We start from the raw sequence: 26,620 nt of genomic DNA, 5'->3' as shown, positions 1-26,620 counted from the left end.
ACAGAGCGAATTTTGATGGTTTAATCTCTGAAAATCTCTAAATTATTTTTTTATTTTTCTCTTCCACATGTTTAGTGACGCTGCAGAGACGTTTCTAGAAGCCTCATCCTCCTCCGTCCCGGCGAGCCCCAGGATAGTGGTAGAATCTGACGGCGGAAGTCAGGCCTCGGGCTGTACAAGCCGTGCCTCTGTGGATGAGGATGATGATGTGCCAATTACAGACATTTATTTTGTAAGCCGTCCACTCCTCTGAACTAAATATGTGTTGTTTTAAATAATGTTGTGAGGCTTTTATATAGAAAAATCCATCAGAGAAGAGTAAGAACCACCCAAGGTCAAAACAAAAAAGAACATAATCAGATGTGTCTGCACTGAAAATAAATAAATAAATAAATAAATAAATAATAATAAAAAAAAAAATATAATATATATATATATATATATATATATATATATATATCCAAATATGTATATATATATTGTTTTTTTTTTTTTTTTTTTTTTTATTTTTTATAAATAAATAAAAATAAATAAGTTTATCATGTTTAAGAATGTTTTAAGAAAAAATTAAATAAAAATAAATAAGTTTATCATGTTTAATATATATATATCAGTATTTTTTCTTTAAAACATTCTTAAACATGATAAACTCAAGACTTAGTAATAAGACTTAATAAGAGAATAAATCTTGGATTAAGCTTATTTTTCTTAACCCATTGTCAAATATTTTTCTACTTAAAAAATCTAACAATATTTAGTGATGTTTATAGTTAAAATATATAAACATTTTAAAAAATTAAATGCTGTAACTTTAAAATTCATGGTATCTTCTATGATTTATTCTGAATTAAATGTATCTTGATTAAAGGATGTTTATATATTTTTACTTGGAAAAAAATGCCCGGGTCATGTTTCTCCAAAAAAAAAAAATCTAATGAAAAAATAAGAAACTGTATATTGCATAAAGAAAAATGAAGCCTATTTTAGAATCAGAACTATTTTTGCATTATTTTTATGACAATAATTAAAGAATATTTTCCACCAAATTCGCATTAACATGCTCATTACTGTCATGCAAAAAGCAACAAGAATATATTATTTAAATTGTAAAGTATGTATACATCATGTTAGTTTTTGCTATTTTATTATTTTTTTATTTGTACTGGTTCTTTTTTCTTTTCTTTTTTTTTTTAACTTAATTACATTTACAAGATTTTAAAAATCTCATGAAAATAATGTGACAGCGGTAATAAAAATAAGACTTTTAGATTTAATTTATGTATAATCTAATAAAATTTTTGGATGAATTTAACCACAACGTATTCTTGATAGACTGTGAGATGCATCCAGTAGTAAACAGTGCTAATGTGACCATTGTTGCATTACTAGTAACTAAAGGAAACGTCTCCAACACTAGATAGACAGAATCTCACTGAGGGTCTCTGTTGGCACGTGGGGGGTGTTTGTGTGCCGATCTTTATTTTTATCTTCTGCATGACAGAATAAGACCCATTGAAATTAAGATCCAGTCCTTTTGTTTATTTCTAAATGCTGAGGATATCATTGTAAGTGTGTTCATTTTTAATAACACCAGTACAATAGACACATTCTGACCCATGAATGACGAAACACATGGACGTGCCAATGCATCCACAGGGATGTCTCCGAGGAAAAACTGAGAAATGGCCATCATTATTATTTGTTAGACACATTGAGGCTCTTAAAATCGGTCGTGTGCTGAAAAGGGGCCTAGAGATGCACAAGTGCCACTTTATTATTCATTATGTTATTCATTATTCATCCATTAACACCCTGCACCAGCTGCTCCGTCGCTCTTTCCTCTTATTAATGGAGCTGTCCATTTTTTCATTTATCGACTGCTAAACAGCACTCCATCTTCTTGACTTTTTCATTACCATTCTGCCATCTTTCATTGTTTGTCTTCCATCTCTGTTTGTCCATGTCTCTTGTGTTCTCTGATGGCAGCGTCTGTGTTTGTCAGCCCGTCACACACAGAAGAAGGCACACTGTAAGTTTTATAGCTGAAACACTTGAAACTAGTTTTAGAGGTAGTTAATCAGAACAAGTTAACCTCTGAAGTTTGCTGTATATCTAGACTATTGTAGCTGTTTTTGTAACCTTTGACTGTTAGAATTAAACAGGCTGTTGTTGTTACTGGACCTTTAAGACTTGTGTATGCAAATGAGCGTATGAAATTGTTTTGAAAACTTGAGGTAAATAATTGCAGCTGCTCAGTATATACAGCCATATAAGTCACAGCTTCAGATTATAGTACGCTGTTTCAACATTGTGAAAATGACAGGGTTGTTAAACTAAAATCATAAAAAAAATTACTTTAAATAAAATAATTGAAACATTTAATTTTCAGCTAGTTTCCAAGGCAATATTTATCATTTTCATTTATTTCAATTAACTAAAATCAAAAAAACATTTTTTTTAAAAAAAAGGGATGTACCAGGGTAATACTATTTTGGACATGGTCCTCTGGTAACAGCATGTTTTTGACATGAACCAATAAACTAATGATATATAAACTAATGAATAAAAATGACAAAAATGCTCAATAAAATTATTAAAAACATGAATTAATTATAAAAAACTCAGTTATTCTAAAGTAACTATTTTAATTTTTTAGTTTGTATTTTTAATGTTATTTTTGGAGTCATACACAACAGCATAATATTTCTAAGACACAGGAAACATTAGCATTATATTAACAAGCTTCTAAATATTTTTTAATCACTGTTCCTTGTCTTATTGTGCAGGATTTAATAGCGTATTTTATTTTAAAGAATTTTTTATAGTCTTATCAAAATATAACAACTCTCTCTACAACTGAAACAACTTTTCTTCTCTGCTGATGTAACGAAGGCCGTGTGGGCGGGGACAAATAATAGTAGCCAATTATATCGATGCTTGGTTTTTGCTTACCGATCAAATCCCGATGGATAAAATCAAGTCCCACCCTGCAATATTTTTCATCGTTTATTCTGTTTCACACGGAAATACCTTATATGGTAAGTAAAATGTGTCACGAGTGCCGTTTTTTTTTTTCTCGTCTTTACGAAATCTGTTAGTTTGTGATTGGTTTTCTTTCCCTTCACTTCCTTTATTTTCAAAGTTTCTCTCTTTTTTACTCACAAGATTACAGCTTTTATTAATTCATAAAATTGTGATTTTAATCTTTGAGCAGTGGCTAAAAAATATACCTTCCGATAAATTCGCATTGTATGTCAAACTACTACTCCTCCAGCGTGATTAACGTTCACAGGCACAGCAGATCTTTTACTAATGTCTCTCTCTGTCTTACCGCTGCATTTCAGATATTCCTCACTCTTGTCTTCTTGTCTTTCTTCCTCTCTGTGTGTTTCTGCTGGCTGCCTCTGTGTGTCTCCACCCTTTCTGGCGCCCTCTGCTGTCCGGCTTGTGTAAAAGCAGCCTCCAGAAGACAAAAGCTGGGTATATTCTCCTCTGCACTTCAGCTCAGGGCCTAAAACCCTGGCAGAGGATGAAGAGGAGAGTGAAACAGTAAGTGCGCGCTGTGTCGTGGTCGTCTTGGGTTCGTAATTCTTGATGTTGATGGTCCTTTGTCTATCGTTCCTTGCATATTAATTGCATAAAATTCCATTTTAATGTGTCCCAACAGTAATCAAACCTCAGGAAAGAGGGGCAGCTACAAGGTTTGAACTCTTCAGACGTCCTCATAATGTCCTGAAGCTCTACTGGTCGGATTATTTCGCAACATAAGCATCATTTTTATTGTCCATTCACTCATTCCATAAACATCAAGCAAGTAGTAATACCAATGACCAGACTTATTTATGAGTAATAATGAAGATATTTAATTATTTTTTTATTTTGTTTTACATTCATTGTCTAATTTAAATATTGTGAACATTTTTTTATTTTTTTTTTTAGATCTGGGATTCAAGAGTGGGCTGTGGGTTATTATTTTTATTTATTCGCTTTTTTTTTAGTTTTTTTTTAGGGGACTTGTAGGTGATGTGTTTAAGTTGTTAGTACGCCTTTGTTATCAGGTAGCATTGTTCCGTAACTGTTTATTGGTTCATCAGAAGAATATTAAGCCAGCAATGTTTCAGATATTCAAATAATTTTATTTATTTTTCGTTTTAATGTAAAGATTAGGACTGATTCATACAAACATAGATTGTAGAGAGTGACGTTTTATACATCCCCTGATGTTTATATTCTTGTTTTGGCTTAGTTTTATATATATCGATTAAGTTTTAATTGAAATTTGTTTCACAGATTTTTCACAGATCCTCAGATTTTCCCACCAAAATCAGTACGATGTCATCAGGGCCTGGTTATTTAGAGACTGAAAGATGGGACCAAACATATTGTGTGGGAGGCCAAATCTTTAAAAGAACTTAATCGCAATCATTTCACTATCAGAAATATTTGTTAAAGCGTTTAATTGTAAAGCCCAATGTATAGAATTTGTGTGTGTCTATGCATTGATTGTGTTTGTGGTTTTGAGTAAGCGAGTGTCTCGTTTTACGATGGAAGTGTGCGACACTGATTCTTATAATGTGCAGTGGCCAGTTGCTATTGATATTGCTGTTGTACTACTGCAGCAATACATTTGTACATTTGTGTAGCACATGCATTTTGGTTGCCTTAATTCTTTTTTGCCAACCTAATTCCTATTGTAGTTATCAAATATTCACTGATACAGTCTTTCGTTCTGGTTCACCAGTGATAGTGAGAATTTGTATATAGATCTTTAAATACATATAAAATATATTTTAAATGTTATTTGAAGTTTTCTTTTGTATTTAATTTTGCACAAGTGGCTTGCAAAAGGTGTCCTAGGTCCACACGAACCCACCCATTCTTCCAGCATCGAGGACATTTTCTTGCGTTTGAGTCTAGGATGTTTCTTTGTGTACACTTTACAGTTTGGATTGTAAAGTCTATTCGGTCAAAGACATGCAACTGTATCAATCGCTTACTCTTCCAACAGTTGAGCTGTTTGTGTGTGTGTGTGTGCGTGTGTGTGTGGTCAAAAAGCTGTGTGCGCTCCGATTAGCAAAAGAGCATGATGAGTCTATTTACATTGATGTACAGCATTTATCTCTATGAAAAGACCACAACCAATGGACCGATGTGTGTACATTTGTTCAGACACTTAAAATAAATACAAGTCTTGGACTTGATTCACAAGATTCTTGTGGATTTTATTTTTTTGTCCTTGTACCATTCAGATTTTTCCAACAAACTTTTTTTCAAAGAAATCAGCAGATTTATATCACAAATTAAATTAACATAAATAAATTTATGAAAAAAAAGGTAACCAAGGTAAAGGTAAAATCTTTGGTTTTGATTTGGTACATTTTAAAAGTTGAAAGGTCTTAAAACTGCTTAAATCATTTTGAACTCAATGCTAGCACAAACTATGCATTATCACAGTAGCTGTTTTGTGCATATTTATACATATTTCATAATTGTCAAGTGAATTATACAAATGTTACCTCGTATTTGACAGGCAGCAGCAGCGTTGAGAAACCTCTGGGACTTTTTGCTGTTTTATCACTCCACTTGTCTGTTTGTGTGGTCCAGTCACTCCATTCTTCGGATGAATGAGAACTATTAATAGTTTTTTTTTTCGATGAATTTCCACAGGCAAAATCCAGTACATTTTAATAGGATTCCATGCAATTGGTCACTTCATTTGAGGACAAAAATTTCCCCAAGTTGATTTTGGTTTGGGTTTGAGATTGAAATTTATGTTTATGGTTGGATTTTATCAATAGCAAAAAAAAAAAAAAAAAAGACACCGCAAACCTTTCTTTGGATAAAATCATCTGCCAAATAGATATGTTTGCATAGAGGAAAAAGAAAAAAAAAATACTCCAAAACCATTTTAAGTTGGGTCGTGCAGCTGTGTAACAGAAATAGTTGAGTAAATTGACCACCAAAATTCATTATTAAAGGAAATTTATGTACATTTCTCAACTGTCAATACCTTGCAGGAATGTTTATGCCCCTAAATGAGTTAAGAAATGTTACAAAAAATAAATAAATATATATACACACATACAAAATAGTTTTATACTACTAGCACCAAACTGCAGAGATGACCAAACTGAAACATGACTGAAAGGGACCACACAACACCACTGCTTAAGTTCTCAATGTTGAGATTTATTAGCAAACCTTTAACAAAGGCAATTACTTGGAAAGCATCACAATAAAAATTGGGGAGAAAAAAAACAAACATTTGGTCTCTAAAAGTCATAAGCATAACTAAAAGTGTACCATTCGGCACAAATACAAATATGTAATGGACAAAATTTGGAAGCCATGGGGGGAGGGGGTGGTGGTGGAAGGAATCGAAAGGCAAAAAGGATGATTATGCATTTCTGTCAATCCTGACGTCAATCTCTCGTCCGTTGAGCCGGTAGCCGTTCATGGTACGACAGGCTCGCTCGGCAGTCTCAGGACTGTCAAAGCGCACCACACCACAGCCCTTGGACTTGCCGTTCTCCATCTTTATATCTGCATACTGCACGATGCCTGTTAGTGAACACACCCAAGCCATATCAATTAATGAAACTGAGCAAGAAATGCTAAAAGAAAAAGTCTGATGGTAAAAAGTCTTACCACATGAATTGAAAGTGTCCTTCAACAACTTCCAGGTGAAGTCAAAGGGCAGCTGCAATGAGAGGGTAAAAAAAAAAAAAAAAAAATAATAATAATATTAAATATGTATAAATTTAAAAAAAAAAATCGTAAAAAAAAAAGTTAAGATCAAATGCTTACATTTCTGACAAAAATCTGGCATCCCTTCCTGGCACTGGCTCCGCCAGCCCCTGGCCCTCCTTGTCCAGACCCACTGAAAGGAGTCCCGAAGTTGCCACGATCCATATCAGCCGGTCTATCAAACTGCCCACCGACGCCACCAGAGCCCATCCGGTCCATGCTTGAACCCATGCGGTCAAGACCTGAGGAGGGGAAGCGGTCCATGCCACCTGAGCCCATGCGGTCAAAGTTTGAACCCATTCGGTCAAGGCCAGAGTTCATCCTGTCCATGCCTATAGGTGAGGCAAAGTCCATCCCGCCAGTCATGCGATCCATCCCGGATGTCCCCAAGCGGTCAAACCCACCAGGGCCCATCCGGTCCACGCTGGAGCTCATACGGTCGAGGCCTGATCCCAGCCGATCCATACTGGGCCCCAGTCGGTCAATCCCTGAACCCATTCGGTCAAAACCAGACCCCAACCGGTCCAGATCAGGCATGCGGTCCATGCGATCCATTCCCATCCGGTCCAGTCCTCCCATGCGGTCAATGCCACCACCAAGCCGGTCCATGCCAGAATTCATGCGATCCATTCCCATGGAGTTCCCTAGTAATCAAATTTGTAAAAAATTATTTCAAAGTTAACATTATGTAACTATATAAGAAATGTATAGGAGCAAAGGTTAAACATTACTAACCCATTCCTCGGTCAAAAGCATCTCCGAAGTTGCTACGGGACATTCCCATATCATTACGGGCACCAAAATCTCTATCAAAGCCACCGCCGATTCCACGATCCATATCTGCAATTAAAAAAATAAATATAACTCCATCTCAGCTGCTAGCAAAATGGAAAAAAAAATAAACTAGTAAATGCATTTACCATTCATTCTACCCATTCCAGAGGGTCCAAAACGATCCATGTTGTTCATGCCGCCTCCAAAATTATCCATGCCTGAAGATCAGTAACATTTACATTCAATTCATAGTGAATTAACGCACACACAGAAAAGGAAATTTCATAAATCATAGTCGATAAAATAAGCAGCAACTTTATAAATGATCTTTGTTTTATTTTTCCATGGACAAAAAAAAAAGCTGGAATTTTTTTTTCTTCACATTTAATAGATAAACCGTTTAACACCTTTAAATGCTGCTTTATTTGTTAGGTTATTTTTTTTTTTAAATTTTTTAAAAATTGTACTTATTTTGTCTACAATGAATTATCTTTAATACATTTAAATAAAACCTCAATGATAACGCCATTTATAGCGGACCAAATAAGCAGCATTAAACTAAAAACCTTGCAGATAATTCATAGTTGATAAGCAAATAATCAGCAATTTAAAAAAAGAATAATAATACAAGAACAATTAATTGGAGAACAGTGCAGTTTGGATACAGCATCCTTGAACTATGGCATGCAAATCAAAGCAGTAACCCCCTGCAAGAATGGCTGATGAGATGAAGCACATACCTCCCATTCTACCCATGCCACCAAATCCCATTCCATCCATTCCTATGGAGAAAATGATTTCATGGATAGGGGAGGGGGAGTGATGGTCAGTGAGTGTGTATAAGAGCAAACATTCCAAAAAGATCAACATGCGACATGCTGTTACCTCCTGGTCCCACGTTGCCCATCCCACCCCGGTTGAGCTGGGTAGCGTCGATAGGTTGACCGCCGGGTCCCAGACCGAGACCAATACCACTCAGACCACCTGCGTGAGACGGTGGGAACTGGTTTAGAGAGGAAACTAGCCAACTAACAAGATGTTTTAGGGTTGATGGTCCATACAGCAAACGTGAATATGAAGTCATCACTTACGAGGAAGCGCTGGAGGACGGTCAGGGGGTGCGAAGTCACCTTTGGGAAGAGATTTCTCATCCTGAAAAGACAATGACAGGTGTGAAGGGGTGGATTTTGAGCAGTTTAAAATCATTTTGCCAATGTACCGCTCAACTATAGAAGCTTGTTTCCGCCAAAGTATAAAAATGAAGTGGCTATTGTGACTTTCTCACAATTCTGACTTTTCCCTCCAGCAACTGACTCAAGAGAAAAAAAAAAGAAAAAAAAAAAGATCTGCAAGAAACATAAAATTGCAAATTTATCTGAAGGTATATTCTGAGAAGTCTGAATTAAGATGTAAGAGCAATTTCAAGAAAAAAACAACTGCAAGATCTAAGTGACAAATACCTTTATTTTTTTTATTCTGCAGCAGAAACAAGCTTCCATGCTAAACCCATGTGATAACTTACCAGTTTCACGTGCATGACCCTGTTGAAGAGAAGCTGTCCGTTGAACATGGCTAACATCCATTAAGGAAAAACTTAAAGCATTTCACATTTTAAATAGCATTAAACAACTATTACAACCAACGTCACGTATCAAAAGCTACTGTCAAGGATACAGACAGCTTGAACGGCCTCAATGGGCATCTCAAATGTGACCGTTCCCATTCCCCTGCTTTTCCCATCTTTATCCTCCAGGATATCTGCACGCACAACCACTCCAGCCATTCCAAACACCTCCTTGAGCTTCTTCCATCCAACCTTGTAGTCCAGCTGTGCACAAGGACACCATGTGAAAAGTCAGGGGTCAAGTTTGGAAATGGCACATATGGTAACAGAGTGGATTCAAAGTCTTACATTGGCCACAAAAATGGTGCTTCCGATTTTTCCAGCCTGGAGTCCGTGGATGATCTCGTTGGGAATGTTAGGGTTGTTCATGAGACTGGGAGGGATATTGACCATTGAAGGACCGCCAGGCCCCGGGCCCATCCCCATGCCCATCCCTCCAGCCATGCCTCCTCCCATTCCTCCACCCATGCCTGGGGGTCCGCCGCCACCACCACCCCCTTGAGCACGATTAGCTTCACGCTGTGCAATCACTCCATCTGGATCTTGGAGAAGCACAAAGAGGACTGTTTATAACAGGCCACTTTAATACATTCATCATCAAGTATTCATATTCATGATGATTTTGCTGGAAGCTTGTCGTCAAGACTAGTTTTACAATCGTAAAATACTAATTTTCAATACTAAAGATTTTACATAACTTAAAATAGTTGTCTATAATTCATATTCAAATATTTAAAAAAAATATAATTTTTTCACTGGATTTTTAGCTCTTACATTACAAAACTTAATGGACAAGTAAAGTGTATTCCTTCACCCTTTAATATTCTGGTTTCATTTAACATTTTAATATGAATTATACAACAGAAAAATATTAAGCTAATATTTTTAACATTCAAAAGTTGAAAAAAGTAACTACATGATTGTAAAAAGGAGTTTGAAAAAAACTTAATGGATAAATAAAACACATTTCAATCATTACGGTGTAAAGACAATTTCTACAAGTGCATCTTGTCAGTTTTTTCAATAGTTTTGACTGAAGCATAAATATTCATAAATTTGAAAAATGTAAAAAAAAAAATAACATGGGGATATAATATTAAGTTACTTAAAATTCATTAAAAAAAAAACAGCGTGGAAGAACACCATGATTTTTTTGTTCTTATGGTGCACTTAAAATTTGCTTGGGTTGAAATAGGCAAAAAAGCATAAAAATTTAATGTCACAAATAGACTGAAAAAAAAAAAATCAATTTTTCTATATTGACCCAAATGTTATTCATCTGCAAGATGCACTCACCTCTTTGACCTTGAGAGGACGACCGTTCATAACATGTTTGTTGACTTTCTCTACAGCCTTTTTCATGAGCTCTTCAGTTCTGAACTCAACAACCCTTAAAAAAAAAAAAAAAAAGTATATATATATTAGCAAGAGTTGAACAAAAGAGACACATGAATAAAGATTAACAGGCTGAATGATACTTACGCACAACCCTTTGTTCAGTCAGCACACCAGCCAGGATGAACGAACAAACAAAACAGGAATGAGAGAGACAATTAGACAAAAGCCACAATAAATAACTGACAACTGACTCAGGAAAAATACTTCAGAAATGCTAAATTGATAGAATATTCATATATAATACTTCTCTGTGGAGTTCACTTGCATAGTGCATAACAGTTACAAAATTACATTCAAACTCAAAATGGCTGACAGGATTAATTGACAACCAGAATACACAACCAGCCTTCAATTCCAATTACTCGTTCAGGCTCCATTTCTGTTGTTATCCCACTAGTTGAGTCGCTCAACAAATCATTGACGCCATGTTATCCATGATTAGGAATGAGACTCGCAGTGCAAAAAAATACTACCTCTTAAACACACAAGCACCAGAATTACTATATAGCTGGGAAACGATCCCTGCGGTTCCACTCAGAGCCGCAGTCGGCGTCCGTTTTTGTTCAAATGCCACCCAAGACGACACATTTTGAACTCTCCACCCAGTCCTGAACATCCCACATTAAAATCTAAGAGTATATGTAAGAACTCAAGCGGACAAATGGAGGTTCGTCTCTTGCACTTACCCTTGATTTGCCTTCTCCGTCCATTAAGTGTTCCACGTACGTTACCTCACCCACTACAAATCAGATTCCAGACGACACACACCAAGGGGAGAGAAGCCGAGAGAACAATTGGGGTTTAGAGCAGACACAAACGGGGGGACGTTGAGAGTGAGCTCGGCCTGCGAGTCCAGAGCCTCCTCCCCCAGCACCTCAGCAGCACAAATTCTGGTACAGGTCTACAAGCAGCAAGCTGTAAAATGTGTTCAGGAAAACTTCTTAAGCTGCCCTTGCTGGGAACCTCAACATCCAAGACTGACCAAAAGGATTTGACTTCCTGAGCCATCGAAATTGGAAGGATTGTCAACTATGGCCTTTGTTGGTCGTCAAAGAACCTTTTTCAGGTCTTCGGCTACCTCCGAAACATTCGACACACCTAAACCTTGGCGTTAGTGCAAAAAAAGAGTTACTAAATAAAAATAGCTAAACTTATATTACAAAAAAAAAAAATGGTTTGAAGTTACAGAAACTGAAACATCGTCCACCTGGAACCAACTTGGCTTCCCAACTAACCAATTGGCATTGAGACTCTTGAATTTTATCGATAATAGCCAAACCAGCTCCAACAAGTCCCGAATTAGATGCTGACGAGACTGCAAACCCAAACAAGGTCTAATCTGTTTGTCAAAAACTACCTCGAAGAACCACCTGGCATTTCTCCAGCAAGAATGTCTGTCCATAAGATAAAACAAGGACCAGCTTAAGAAGCTGCTTTACTCTGTAGACCTGTACCCCCAGAAATCAATCACATCCATTTTTTTAAGGGCGCAATAATGAAGATCTGCTGCAACAACATTCACTCTGGCATTCACCTAAAAAAGAAAATGCAATTTAATTCTACAAGCAACAATTTCCACATGAGTGCGAATCATTAGGCATGGAGGGGCTACTACACATGGATAGGGAAAAATGTGACCGCTCATGGGTTGTTATGAGATACTAACCAGCAGGTTAGAGTAAAAACTAAACACTTTCTCCAAAGCCAAAGAGACCGATTAATGGCATCAGGTTCATATGAATGGATTAAACTCTGTTCTATGTGTACGTGCAATTCACACAGTTTTAAAGTGCCATCCATCTACATTAGCAATCTTGAATTATTAATCGTTTTCCACAACAGCCTTTTTTCCCCTTCAAGACACTTTTCGAACAGCCTTTTTCCAAGACCACTTCCCCATGATGGGATGTTTATCCTCTGACCTAAAGCAACTGTGTAGGTGGCCACCTTCAAAACCCCTAAAACTAAAAATAAAGCTTCATGGCTCTAACCTGCCCTAGGATGTGCAACTAAACATGACGAAAACTTACCTTTTTCCTTCATGAGATCTTTCAGAGTTTGCCATTTGACATCATAGGGGATGTTGCTGACAAACACACGGTATCTCTTGTTGGGGTTTCCGTAAGGTTCAAACCGCCCCCCGCCACCGCGCTTCTGGGGCCTCTCCTTTCTCGACTCATGGTTGGACTTGCCGTTCACTGCATTTCTGAAGAAAGAAAGAAAGAAAAATGCGCAATTCAATAAATGTTTTCAACAAAAAAAAAGAAAGTCACGCAACAAACCTCATGAGATAAAACTACATTAAGTTTGGTTTTCCATTTATGTTTAACAGAGCTTGAATTTTCTTCAACCCTGTTACCAAACTTTTTTTGATGTTTCCAAATAGTTAAAACACCTTCTAGCAATAAAATGTATTTAAAGAAGAACACATAACAGGGTTGAAAACGCAGCATAAATTACACAGTCACTCTCGCCAGTTTGAGAACAAATGTTTTTATAGTTAGAATTTTTTTTCCACCTAATAATATGCGCGTTATATGCGAGATAAGATGTGTTTTATATTCTTTCTATTAATAACTTTGGTAACAGGGTTGAGCTTGCCGCGACAGAAATGTAGTAAACGGTTGCAAACCGTTAATTGTTTATTTTTCGAATTTAATAAATAAAAAATATTTTAAATTGAACAAATTTAAGTTTATGTATCGAAAGTACAAAAAAACTAGTTTTGCTAAGTGTTTTTTTTTTGTGGTAAAATCTAAGCACTTCATGTCTATTAACGTCAACAAACTAACGTTAGGCCGCAGCAAACAAAGGACACTCGTCTTGTTCGTTACGTAACAAAAAGTCGTTAATATCTTGTCTAACGTTTCATGATTTATTTCGTGTATTAAGCACATTTCGTCCACGAGGTTTCCTCCCATTGTGAATCCAACAACTCTTGTTTCATCCGGATATGAACCAAACAAACGAGTTAACGCTGATATTACTGCAACCTAACGTTCCTTATTATTATGAAAAGCGCGCTATGCGCCCAAAACATCCCGCGCCTAACGTACAATTGTTTTAACGATATAAAAAGCAAAACGTGAAGTAAAAAGGCATGCAGCTATCGCGTTACCCTTGTTCTTGTTTCTCTGGCTTCTCTGATTTAACCTCGGTCGACATTTTGCCTTCAGATGTTCGCTGTCCTCCTCGTGTATCCGATTAAAATGCTCTAAATCACTCAGACTAGCTCTAGATACAGACAAGCACGGGTTTAAAGTCGTAAAAACAACGAGGGTCGCTGCTCAGTCGTGTTGTTGTTCCGTTGTCGCAGTAAGTGTTCGATCTAGAGTCCTGTGCTGGTGAAATGGCGGCGATACAATAAAGGCGAAGCTGAAGAGAGGCATGATGGGACACAGCGCGTGACGCAGTCTAGTTTAAAACTCTCAGGTGACCAGTTCACCGTAGCTGTTTTTATAACTATCATATTATGACATTGATATGTTGAGTTTTATTACAAGCCTAACAGATTATAACCTTCTTTGCTTTCTGAGGGACTACGAAAATTACGTTAGTTAGACATTCTAAACAAAGAGCCAAATAATCATAAAAGAACTAAACATTTATTGTTTTTAAAAAAGAAGCGACTGTCCCCTCATTTCCATCACACTGAACAATTTTTTTTATTATTATTCATTTTTTTTCTTTTTTTTTTTTTTTATTGAGGAGGTGTTGTTTAAAAGTCTGAGGAGAAATGTATCACTTATTTTCCATTCAAGTTATAATTTTATCACAAAACGTGTGGAGAATCATTCATTTAGTATAGCCTACACGAAGGCCTAATTAAGGCTTATGCTAATTATGAAATTAAAAAGGGTATTAAAAGGGTTGTCATGTTTTTCTAAAAATATTTGAAAATCACATAATGCTACTAAACACAATGTATAATAAAATATGTAGTGGAAATTACACTTTGGTGGGAAATTTCATGACTATTTAATACATGTAAACACTTTTGCACAGTGTTGTTTTAACTATCATCTTTTTTTCAAATTCTATTTAATTTCCTGTGAACATAATATTAAATGCTATGAAAGCCCACACCACGGAATAAAAAAAAAAAAATTGTAAAGGTAATTGTGACTTATCTCACAATTTAGACTCATAATTTCTCATAATTCTGAAAGAGAGGGGCAAAAAAACTGAATTCTGACCTTTTTTTTGTTTGTTAGTTTTTTTTACATCCCACAATTTTCGGACTTCTCAGAATTGCATGTTTAATGTATATCTCAGATCTCAGTCGGAATTGTTTATACTTATTTATCTTTCTTTATTCTGTGCTGAAAATAAGCTTCCATAAAATGTTTAGCCCAAAAGAGTGATGTTAAGCTATTTCTGAAACTGTGCAACCTCTCAGAAATCTCTCAAAAGAACAACAGCACAGTTACCAGGTCCAGAGCATCGTTTTTAATTTGCTTTGCACACTTTTCTTGGCCGATTTCAAGCACCAACATATTTTGGTGAGGACATAACAGACATCTTTCTCTCAGCCACTGCACAACATAAACATTGTAGTATTTCAAAAGTTCAGAGTGATAAAAATCCCGTGCTCGATGAGTAACTGAAAACAAAACAGAAGCAGAATGATACATACAGTATGAATACATTAAAACAAACACTGGCAAAATTAGAGATATTTCAACTGAATCAACAAACTATGCGAACGTGTACAATTAAGTTCAGATTTGGAAACCACCCCACCCCCCCCATTTCCGTTGTTGAAATTTGCAACAGAAATAAGTCCAGTGCCATTTAAACAAGAAAGCATGCACTGAAGGAACAGATAAGTTCGGTTTTATTAACATCATCATTTGAGCTGCTGAACTGCTCTTGCAGTGTTGCATATTGTGGCCAGCTCATTGGCATCCACTGCATGTTAAAAAACACAAAATAACCAATAAAACTATGAGTTCAACATTGTCCCTCTCCTTATGTCCTTCATATGCAACAACATCTACATTTATGTATATATCATACATGTATTGTTAAGGTTATAAGTAAGAATTGCATTGTAATATTTTAGATGAATTACCCAACACTGCAAAATAACCAATAACCCCAAAAAATGAAGAAAGCAGGAGGAAGCACAACAACGAGATAGCATTCCTCAAGTTAGCATTAAGCTGGTTGGTGACGTTGCCTGTCGTTGGTGATCCAAATCAACAGAAAAGAGCAACTTCTTTCCAGAAAAACACTGAGCAATGGGAGAGACGATGATTTTGATGATGGATTATTCCTAGAACATCTCAAAAATATCAAAATAATTATTATTAGCAAATAATGGCATCATATTTTGTGTATCTATTGCACAACTTTCCCCCTTAAAATAAAAAATCCATTTAGAGAGGGAAAAAATAAATTCTCCCATCTTCCAAAGTGAAATTAGCTCACGGGAGATGGGTGGGGGGGTGAGATGAATTTGAGAGGAAAACCTTTTGCATGTTTGATTTCAAACTCGCTCGTTTGTGGCACTGAACATCAACCAAACTACAAGCTTCTAAGCTGTGTCCTTTCAGAAAAGTGGTCGGCAAATAATCCAGACTTTTATGGGCCTGTCTGCTCCACACACACACATACTGAACCCTGGACCTACAGCACACAACACTTCTTAATAACAGAGACATCAGTTTATCTACACATTTACAATAGAGACGCATCAGAATTTACAATAAAAGAATTAGTGGACCTTCATATCTTAGGTAGCTCATTTTATTAGCCTTTAAAGAACAGTTCAGCCAAAATGTTAATTCTGTCATTATTTATTCACCCTCATGTTATTCCAAATTCACATGCTGTATTTGTTTTTTTAATAGATGTTTTTTTTTCCATTACGGGATAAAAAAAAAAAAAAAAAAAAAAATTAAAAACGTTTTATCTCACAATTATGAATTTTTCCTTGCAATTCTTGCAATGTCTCACAATTTTGAATTTGTTTCGGAATTCTGAGTTTACAAGATTCTAAACTCAGTTTAGAATCTTGCAACTCTGTTTATTTTTTTCTGCCACAGAATATAAAATAAAAAGGTGACTGCAAATTTCTCTCACAATTCTGGCTTTTTTTCACCTAATTGTGAGTTAACACCTTACAAATTTTCTTCTCAAAATTGCTAATTTATATTTCGCAGTTCTGAATTTCTCAGAATTGTGAGGTAGTTCTGTATGATTCACAAAATGAACATGGTGCATTAAATTAAAATATATATATATTTTTTTTTAAACAATACCAGCAGCATTTGTGAAGTGGAGAAGTCAAAGTGAACTGAAAAAAGTAATACCGTTTATTGAGTACTTGCTGGTATTGTTAAAAAAATATAGAATTGTGAGATATAATTCTAATGGTGAAGATTACCACTTTCATTTCCTTCTGTTTCTTGCAAAAAACTATCATATGGACTTGTGAAAGAGCACAAAGGAACCTCGCTTTCATTGCGATCTTGAAGCTTGACAGACAAGATCACTACAAACTGTCATTGTACACATTCCAGAAATGGTTCACCAAATCTGTTCTATGATTAAAATAACAGCAGTCAAGTTTGGAGTGACATTACGGTGAATAAATAACAACATTTTCATTGTCAGGTGAACAATTCCCTCAGTAAACTTTACTGCCAAAAGTTTGCGCAAATCGCACACTTTCAGACCTAGATCTTCCACAGCAAGTGCATAAGGCGCAAAAAGTCCACATAAAGAGTGGCAAATGTGCAATTATTATGATACTGCATATCCTAAAGAACAATTCCCACACTTTCAGATGGTACGTAACTGTAGGGAATGAAAAGATCTGATGAATGGCGTTCTGCAGATTCTTCTTGCACCAATACGACACATATCTAAAAGATGCCTTTGCTTAAATACTGTAGTGTCATTCATGGACGACGGTTTCATTTCTGGTCTGGCAATGATGTTTAGCTTTACGATTACTTCTTCCTCTGCAGCTTGACCTGTATCTTCCACAAAGTAAACTGCTACAAAATCCCAAGTATGCCTTTTTCATCCTCAGCCATTTGATACCTTCTAAACAGCACAACAGGAAGAGCTTACAAAGTGCATACTGGAAACACACATACACATTCGTCTTCAAACACCAAAAACAAAGAAAAAAAAACGATTTTGAAAATGACTCTGAACTGTAGAGGTCTGTTTGCATCTGCACTTACCACAACTCAACAACATAAAGTTGCCACATATTTGCATCCCAAAATCATACACATATCTACATTTGTTCAGCTCACATCTAGGCTACGTTGTCGGAAAGTGCTACGACTTTAGAATCACCGCATGCTGTTTTACATTGATCGGAGACCATTGGTTCGGAAAAACAGCCTGCGTGTGTCCACGGCAGAATCATGCCAATGGCGGCGTGTTATTGCACTCTCGTTTTTAGTTGTTTTTTTTCCGCCACTCGCCTTCCTTTCTCGCTCCGGATGAACTTGAGCGTGCGCTACGCCGCAGCAGATATACATCAGCCTCCACATTCATTGCCCGGGCAAATGGCCCTGTAATACTAATGTCAATCGAAGCTTACTTGTTCACTTAGTGTATATATTTATACATTTATATCTTGACTAAATTGTAAAGGAGCCACAAGAACTAAGTTCGTTTAGGTGCGACTCCGTCGGGTTAAAATGGAAAGTACTTGAAGGTAGATGAGTAGAAAAATGATACACCGAAATCACTTAGACGAAAATGAAATTAAAGCTTCAGCAGCCGTATGTACTTGAGTCATAATCCCTCGCCACTGTGCTCAAAGGAATCGTCTATACACATAAGTTAGTTTTCCGATTGTTTCAAATACAATGCATACTGAACAGTATGGGGCCTCAGCCTGGCTGTTCAAGCCCCAGATAAATAAAAGGTGTCTTTAAACAACACACTTATAAAGGCTCAAAAAAAAAAAACATTAAAAGAGACTGGTGAAAAAATTAAAAATAAAATAAATGAAGTGCTCACATATTTAGATAAAAAGGATTAAATAGAAAATAATGCATCCATAATGCCACGGCTCTAGTTGACGACGCTGCGTCAAGAACATGTAGCACGCTAATACCACCGCCATCGGACCCCGTTCCCCCGCACCACGTCTCTCATACTATGGTCTCGTCTGCTGTCTTTTTCAGCAGCTTTGTGGAAAGCAAGGAATGCTGGGTAGAGTGTGCACCCTTGGTGTCAGGAATGAGCAAGCGGACTTTCTGATTGGTTCGTCTCCACTCTGAGTACAACTGACAGTGGTAGCGGAATGAGACCTGCAAAACAAGGACACTTTTTCACACTTTTGGTTAAAGGACCAAAAAGAATGATGGATTTCATGAAAAATATGTCTGGGTGAAATTTCACGCCAAAATGAAAAGAAAAAAGTATGATTTCAAATATTACAGGAACATTCTCCACTCTCCAACTGTCATTACCGGAATATAATGCGAAGATTTTTTTTGCATTAAAATCAGCATAAATTAAAGGTGTTACAAGAAATATTACAGCATGAAATAGTAAAAAGTTTACATTTTTTAATTAATCACTGCAAAGTTTTTTTCTGCATTATGGTATTAAGAATGAGTTTTTTTTTTTACATTGTGGTAATGAGTACGGCATTTTTTTTTGCATTATGATGATGAAAATTAGATTTCTTTTAACTAAAATAATGAGTGTTTTTTTTATATTAATGATAATTTATTTGCATTGCATTAATAAATACCAGATTTTTTTTGCATTGCAGTAATGAGAAAGATTCTCATGCATTACGGTGATGAGAACCGGATCTTTTTACCACTGCAGAAAGGAGGAACGTTTACACTTTAAAGTAGTGCTTACCATGTTAGAAGCAGGGGGGAAATACATTATGGAAATGAGAATAAGATATGTTTTTGAATTATGGAGAAGAGAACAAGATATTTTTCATTGCACAATAAAAAACGATTTCTTTGCATTACGGTAATGAGGACAAGGTTTTTTTGCATTTTGGTAAAGACAACTAGATACTTTTGACATTGCAGTACAACAAGATTTCTTTGCGATCTTTGCATTTTGAAACATATTTTACACAATTAACAGAAAGCACTATTTCTTTTGCTTTCTTTCTATTTTTGGGGTGAAATATGACCCAGACATGTTCAGATAACTCTTTGTGTGATTCCCCCAAAATGAATGTCAAGATTCTGCTTCAGAATAAAAATGTAAATGTAATCTGTATTTAATTGGATGTAATACACTACCAGTGTCCAGAGGACGTAGATGGTGAAGAGTGCGATGGTCAGAGCGATGAGGCCGACTGCCTCCAGGCGACTGTTGAAGTGCAGGTGGTCCTGTGCACCCCGTAGACACAGCCAGCCTGAGATGGCTGCCAGGGGCGTTATAAACAGGAAGCACACCATGTCACAGAAGAGGGTGCGCTTCTCATTCCGGGGGCCTGGGTCCCTGAGCCACTATTGAAAGATGATGTGAGATTTACTGATGATGTTTAGATAGACAGTTTGCCCAATACCAATAACTATATGTTATGACTAATAACCAATATCACAGTCAACATTCTTAGTAAAGACCAGTTTGAAAAATATTTACACCACTTTTTAACTTAATTCGTTATCAATATTGGGTCCACAGATAAGAGTGCTATTCAAAAATGTATTGTTTTGATCATTTCTCAACCTAATAAATTAGACATAACAAAACTAAGATGAAAATAGATTAATTAAAAAAAGAAAAGAAAAAACTTTGCAGAAATATACAGCATAAATAATGTCAGCAGTAATGATAACACAGCCCTGCACCATATTTGCTAAATATGAAATCCAGTATTTGTTTCTTATGATTATTATTACACGAAATACAAATGTATTTAATAGCATTTTTGCTTTCAGCAACCATTTGTTAGGTGTAGAAGTCTTGTATTATCCCTTAATCATTAATAAACTGCCTTAAAGACATGATTTCTACCTTCCTGTGCCAGGTTACAGCTATATGTTAAATTCTTAGCTGATTTTCACATGTACGAATGATTCTGAAGACATTATGTGATGGAGAGACCTTAAAGTTGTCTTCCATCACTGTTTTCACTGTGTTCTTATTCATTTTGGTTCATTTGGTATATTTATGGGGTGGTTGCTCATATGTATTTCCTGATCTAGCTGAGTGGGCGCAGCATGACGAGGTGCAAACTTGAGGGAAAACACCGATTTTAGCTAATTTATGGAAATATATGCGCAAATGTGTTTTGATTTATCTGTCCTCTTTTTTAATTGTATTATTTATCTACTTAACTGTTCTTCCCAATTGTCATGTATAAATCATATGTGTGAGACAAGAGTTTATTTTTATAAAAACATTGTATTTTTTTGTGAAAAATGTGCATTTAAGATGGCCTTTACTAGTAGAAGGAGAGAGGTGGACTAAATATAAACCGTTCTTTTGCATCTTCTGGAGCACAAAATTATGGAAGAATGGCTGTCTTGACACGTATCCACGTAAACAGTCGGTTACGTCTTAATTTGTATCTTTGTATCTAATGGTCTCTGAGATAATATGAATAGTCGAGGAGTTTGAGAGTTGTAAGTGAAGTGGAAAAAAGTATGTGGGTGAGTTTCATATAGTGTGAGTGGCTTTAGCATTTCTTTCTTTGTTATGTATTATAGTTGTATGAGTCTTAAAGAAACAGTTTAGCCAAAAATGGAAATTCTGTCATCATATATTTCACCTAAACATCATCTTTTGCATTCTGCAGAAGAATGCAAGCCACACAGGTTTGAAACAACATGAGGTTGAATAACTAACGACAGATATTAATGAATAAATAACAACAGAACATATAATGAATGCAATTATAAAAAATTATTTTAAAAAAAGTATGTCAATATATTACTATTGTGCATAACTTAAAAAAAAAAAAGATTTATTATATGGTATTTAAGATAAATAAATCCTGTCATAAATTAGCGAAAAAAAAAAAGTTCCAAAAATGTTGAAAATGTCACTTCCACCACAAAATGCAGAAAAACACAACTTACAATGTGATGGAAATCTTAAACTAGTAACCCCCCAGAGGATGAAACCCTAGAGCCACCCCTGCTGAAATCCCTGCAGGAATAAATATTTAGTCTATGAATGTGGAGGCAAAACTAAATGTAAGAGTAAGAAGAGGTAGAAATTGAAAAAGCTCTTTAACATAATTGCAGTGGGAGTTAAACGCTTAACATAAAAGTTTCCACGTTGCGTTCATATTCTGAGTTTGATCCTTTAATATCACTAATACATAAGCCACGTTAAGTGTAAAAATATCCACTTCGATTATGGTGCTGTTGTCTTAGAAATATAGTGTTTATGGCAAGTGAAATATGAGTGAAAATTGACTTTCCCTGGTTGTTATTTCAGAACATTAAGTCATGTTGAGAGTCTTTCACACGCTTTTCCATTCCACTGCACTACCTTTGCAGTCGCGCCTCGCATCTTTTCCAGTGTCTCAAGCATGACAAGGCATTCCAGAAACACAGCGCTAAAGTTAAAATAAGTGTAAAAGTATTTGTATACCAAAATATTTTTCAAATCAGGCATGTATGTGTATGTGTGTGTGTGTGTGTGTGTGTGGTGTGTGTTTATACACACACACACACACACACACACACACACAATTTGAAAAAGTATATAATTTTGGAATTTAGATGCAGGGCTGTGTAAGCTATTAATAATCAAATATTCATATTGAATATGTTAATTGTTTCATATTTCCTATTATACATTTTCAACATGATTTAAAGAATCACCCACAAAAATGTAATTCAGTGTGTAACAATAGGTTTATATACCAAAAATAAATGACATTAAAAGACTCATTAGATGACATTAAAAGACTCCAAAATCTAATTAACTGTCATTTCTTTGCCACTATCCTTCAAACCACTAGGTTTTATCCAGTTTTCAGCATTTTAAAATATTATAAAAGTTTGTAAGATTGCTTTTCCTTTTATATATTTGAATAAGTACAGAATAATCAATTAATATATTATATATTCTATTAATTTGTTGATTTTTATATAAATATATGTTTCGCTGAATGACAATGAAACATTATATCAACCACATTTGACATTTTATTTTCACAAAAGTTTTTTTAAAGCATTAAAGTGGACACTTGCATTTACTTTGCTTTCTATATCTATGAAATCACTTATATAAATGTAATTTGATACGGATGTCTTGTCTTTAACCCATATATAATCACTTATGCCATGTAAGCACACACGCAAGTAAATGTACCATTGCAAAGCGAGGCCGAGCCATGCAGACGAGGCTAAAGGCATTCGACTTTGTTACCTCTGTGAGGGGGCGGGGCCGGCGCTCAATGGTAAACTCAGTGTGGCACAGCTCACAGTAGCTGGTGTTAGAGGAGGACAGCCATTTCTCCAGGCAGCTCTTGTGGACCGTGCCCAATGTGCCGGTGCAGTCACACGGGGAGAGAAGCCCCTCGCTGTTGCCACGTCTTGACCCTCGTGGCAGATCCGACAAATTGGCCGATCACTAACAGAGAAGGGAGTTAAACAGCTTTATCTTCAGGCCACTGAAATGCACATCATGTGGTATTCAAGTCAAAACCTTTTTTAATATTCCACAAAATATCGTTTAGATTTGTCTACCTCTGGGTGCCCAGGGCTTTGATAACAGTAGACAGCAGACGTCCATCTTTGGCCGTGACCTGGGTGACGTATTGGTCCCGGTGGTTGTCAGCATCCTCCACGGTTTTTGACAGGGCAGCGTTGCCAGTGCAGTCACACAGGGAGCCTGGGAGGTGGCAACACTCCCCTGTGGTCATTTCGGGGCCGTCCAGGAGGGCGGGAGGCAGGGGAGCACCGGGGGAAACAGGGAGCAGCCTCGCTCCCACACCTCAAGTCACAAAGACTCTACCACTGCAGAGAGGAGGAACATTTACAACGGTTTACAAGAGGGAAATTTCGACAGCAAAAATGGTCAGTTTGTCTATTAGCAATAATGTAGCAATGTATAAAGCACAACTCAGACAGAAGTCACTTTCAAACTGCAAATTCACATTACCAACTCAATGTGGATTCCTACTGAAATGATGCAAAAAATTTGATAAATAAGAGTAAATGTGTGTCAAAGCGTAAATACTTTTTTTTTCTGTGAGAGGAATATTGTATGTTTAATACAAGTTCAAATAACAGCATTAGTGGCATAATGTGATTACCACAAGTCAACTTTCCCTCCACTGAGACACTTAAAACGGAAGTGCATGTGGCCAAAAGATAAACTAAACCAAGATAAGACCCTGTTTTAATAGCACACAAAAAAAAAGCGGAACCAAAAAAAACTTTTGAGTAAAGTTACATCCAATTTTACAACCTGTTGCCTTGACAATGTTGTAAACCCTAAAATGACCATTAAAAAAAATAATCTGCTGCTTTAATAATAAATCATAAGCTTCACATTTCTGCTTTTAAATCATCCCAAAATTTGGCCCCATTTACTTCCATTTTAAGTTCCCTTACTGTAAACTTGATTTTTGCTGTCTTTTTTATTATTATTATTATTATTTTTTCAAAAAATATTTAAGTCAAAAACATATGCATTAATGCATTAGAGCTTAATTTGTAATTTAATATATATATATATATATATATATATATATATATATATATATATATATATATATATTCATCTAGAGTTGCCCATATTTAAATTTCTTTCTGATATAAAAAAACACAATGTGGCACACATTTTTTTTTTTTTTTTTTTTTTTTGAGTTGCCATTATTAAATCCAGATATGATCCACTGATCAAACCAACAACATGTAACCTTTAACGTTACTTGCATGGGAATGTATGGACAGAAACAGAGATGAGAGAATAACCAGCATGAATCCACTGCTATTTTACATGAAATCATCTACATGTGCTGCCATAAGATGATTGCACATTTTAAAAATCTGATCTGATCTATCAAGCTGTCTGACACTGGTCTATACTGGGAGGGCCTTTGGCACACAACACACAGCTGCCAATTAAAACATCAGTTACCTTCTGTACAGCGCTAAATGTTTCTTACATTCCAGACTACTAGTTCAAATCGAAATTAAAACGATTCGATACGTATTAAGACAGAGGCAGAGTGAATGTGGGGAAATGCAGCTGCATTAGGCTGCTAACGTTAGTTACATTAGCCATGTAGCAAAATATTCCACCAAAGCCTGGGAATAGGGATTAAACCATAATTTCTTGTCGTCTAATCTTACCTTCTGGGTTTCCATGCTGAACTGGTGGCTTTAAGGGTGAATTCCTTTTAAAAGTGCGCTTGTTTGAAAGCGATAAGGTAAACGTACAAGGCTTGTTTTTGGGTTTCTTCCCTTCAGCAACCGACTCGGCTCGGCCTCCTACCGACGTCTCTGATTAGCGCCGTGTACGATAAGAGCGTAGAGGGAGGCGCTTCCGTGCGCAGCGCAGCTTCGGAATTTTCCTAAACAGCTTTCGTGAATAGCCGTCATCCGAGAAGTGCCTATTGTTGTTATTTCTAAGGACTGGTCACTTTCTCATGTGAGGCTTTATGTGTTGGGATGGAAATATGGTTTGTCTTTTAATTCATTCGTTCACTTAAATACTTTAGTATAAGTCTTTTGTTTATGCGTAACTTAATATTAATATTCCTTTTTTTTTCAGTTTTTGTGTATAAGATACACTTTTATTCACTTCCTACAAAATTGTTTTAGAAATGTAATCTAAAAAATGTTAAGTAGTTTTTATATATATATATACTACACACACACCATACACACACACACGTGACCACACACACCACACACACACACACACACACACACACACACACACGAGGCTCATTACAAACTTTTAAAAAATAATGTCTTTATGTAAGTAGTTTATATAAGTATATAAGTATGAGGCTTCATTACAACCTTTTTAAAAATGTCTTTAATAAAAAAAAAGTTTTTAATTTTGTGGAAAAATTTTCTTTCATTTTTTTTTACCTGATTGGTTTAAGAATGTCGCTTAAAAATGTTGAAAAATCATTCTTTAACTTGTCTTTTAGTCTTTATTTCAGCAAGAGAGCAAAATATGTTCATGCCTAACATAAATATTTTCACTTTTGTACATATTAAAAAAATGCACTTTATTCCCCACTTTTGGTCATTTTTACAAAAATTACTGTTCTTGAATGTCATAAGAAACATGTTGTTTAATTTTGTTCAAATTACTTCCCTTTTTTACTCTAAGAATGCCACTAATATCTTTAATTATTATTATTTTATAAAATATACTTTATTTTTTAGCAAAATCAAACAAAGTGAAAATGTTTATGGCTAACTTAATATTTCATTTTTCACTTTTGTGCTTAAGTACCTTTATTCCTATTTTTTATTTTACCAAAACGACTTTAAGAAATGTCATCTAAAAATTTATATTTCAAATGTTCATTCATTGATACGAGTAGTTTCTGGGAAAATGTATATTAAAATATTTTTCGGTTTTTAATTTTTAGCAAATGTATTCCTAGTGTAATTTTTACCAGATTTTCCAGATTAAGATTTTAATTTTAATAATTTTTTTTTGTCACTTTTAGTTTAAAAACCGTTTTTAATTAATTTTAACAAGTCTCTTTGATTAAAATCCTGAATTAAAAAAAATATATATATCAATTGTGTAACGCAACTGTTTTATTGATTCTGACTAAACCACAAGAGGGAAAAAAAACCTTTTGCCATCATTGTCTGATTACAGACATCAGTTTTACATGTAGCCAGACATACATCAACTTTACTAACATCTTTAACCTGGTATATTTCCTTTAAAGAAACTTATGACATGGGAAAACTAAACAGACTGCATGAGTCATGCCACCCATGTGACACAAGACACTTATTCTAGTTACAGATTCACACATACATCATATTGTGCAATACAGTGTTAAAAAAAAATCACGACTGCAATTGGTACAGTAATTTGGTTTATTTTTCCTTTTTAATGTAACCTGATATAAAAGGCCCAAAACAGCTGTTGTGACTTCATGGATGTGTAAATGTC

The 26,620-nt window shown here is 35.5% G+C and overlaps 2 protein-coding genes and 1 pseudogene across 9 annotated transcripts in view; 1 reads left to right on the top strand and 2 right to left on the bottom strand.

Moving 5' to 3' along the window:
- pip5k1ca (phosphatidylinositol-4-phosphate 5-kinase, type I, gamma a) overlaps window positions 1-5,210 on the top strand; it is a 29,115-nt gene extending 23,905 nt beyond the window's left edge. The window contains exons 16-19 of one of the 6 annotated variants that reach the window (XM_042711814.1): window positions 76-232; window positions 3,457-3,549; window positions 3,668-3,701; window positions 4,291-5,210. In XM_042711814.1, coding sequence (XP_042567748.1) covers window positions 76-232; window positions 3,457-3,549; window positions 3,668-3,670 — 253 coding nt within the window. In that variant the 3' untranslated portion in view covers window positions 3,671-3,701; window positions 4,291-5,210. Of the gene's footprint in view, window positions 1-75; window positions 233-3,456 lie in introns of all 6 variants that reach the window. The other 5 variants (XR_006153153.1, XM_042711813.1, XM_042711815.1 and 2 more) reach the window with 5 other exon arrangements.
- A 958-nt stretch (window positions 5,211-6,168) lies between these two features.
- On the bottom strand, window positions 6,169-13,949 carry LOC109047857 (heterogeneous nuclear ribonucleoprotein M-like). Of its 3 annotated transcripts, XM_042711808.1 has the most exons (16): window positions 13,662-13,949; window positions 12,574-12,749; window positions 11,230-11,282; window positions 10,628-10,635; window positions 10,442-10,535; window positions 9,434-9,688; window positions 9,196-9,349; window positions 9,044-9,093; window positions 8,613-8,673; window positions 8,407-8,505; window positions 8,262-8,303; window positions 7,668-7,739; window positions 7,483-7,587; window positions 6,808-7,391; window positions 6,649-6,700; window positions 6,169-6,561 (listed from the first exon to the last, which is right to left on the bottom strand). In XM_042711808.1, exons 1-16 carry the CDS (start codon window positions 13,706-13,708, stop codon window positions 6,398-6,400), a joined length of 2,016 nt encoding a protein of 671 aa, XP_042567742.1. In that variant the 5' UTR covers window positions 13,709-13,949; the 3' UTR covers window positions 6,169-6,397. The 3 variants fall into 3 exon arrangements, with proteins under 3 accessions (XP_042567742.1, XP_042567743.1, XP_042567744.1); XM_042711809.1 differs by lacking the exon at window positions 8,262-8,303; XM_042711810.1 differs by lacking the exons at window positions 11,230-11,282; window positions 13,662-13,949.
- Window positions 13,950-18,283: 4,334 nt separating this feature from the next.
- On the bottom strand, window positions 18,284-24,977 carry LOC122134866 (annotated as a pseudogene).
- Window positions 24,978-26,620: the final 1,643 nt, after the last annotated feature.

This window comes from Cyprinus carpio, chromosome A22 (genome assembly GCF_018340385.1).
Source record: "Cyprinus carpio isolate SPL01 chromosome A22, ASM1834038v1, whole genome shotgun sequence".
Lineage (NCBI taxonomy): Eukaryota > Metazoa > Chordata > Actinopteri > Cypriniformes > Cyprinidae > Cyprinus > Cyprinus carpio.
The sequence above is the reverse complement of the archived record's forward strand: the minus strand, read 5'-3'. Positions and strand labels throughout refer to the sequence as shown.

What these genes read in the sequence shown, in the direction of transcription:
- LOC109047857 (XM_042711808.1), bottom strand. Translation starts at nt 13,708, where the DNA reads ATGTCGACCGAGGTTAAATCAGAGAAGCCAGAGAAACAAGAACAAGG. An exon ending in GTCCTCTCAAGGTCAAAGAG is followed by an intron (nt 9,689 to 10,441) that starts GTGAGTGCATCT and finishes GTGCTTCTCCAA; the next exon opens with GATCCAGATGGAGTGATTGC. An exon ending in GGACACTTTCAATTCATGTG is followed by an intron (nt 6,562 to 6,648) that starts GTAAGACTTTTT and finishes GTTCACTAACAG; the next exon opens with GCATCGTGCAGTATGCAGAT.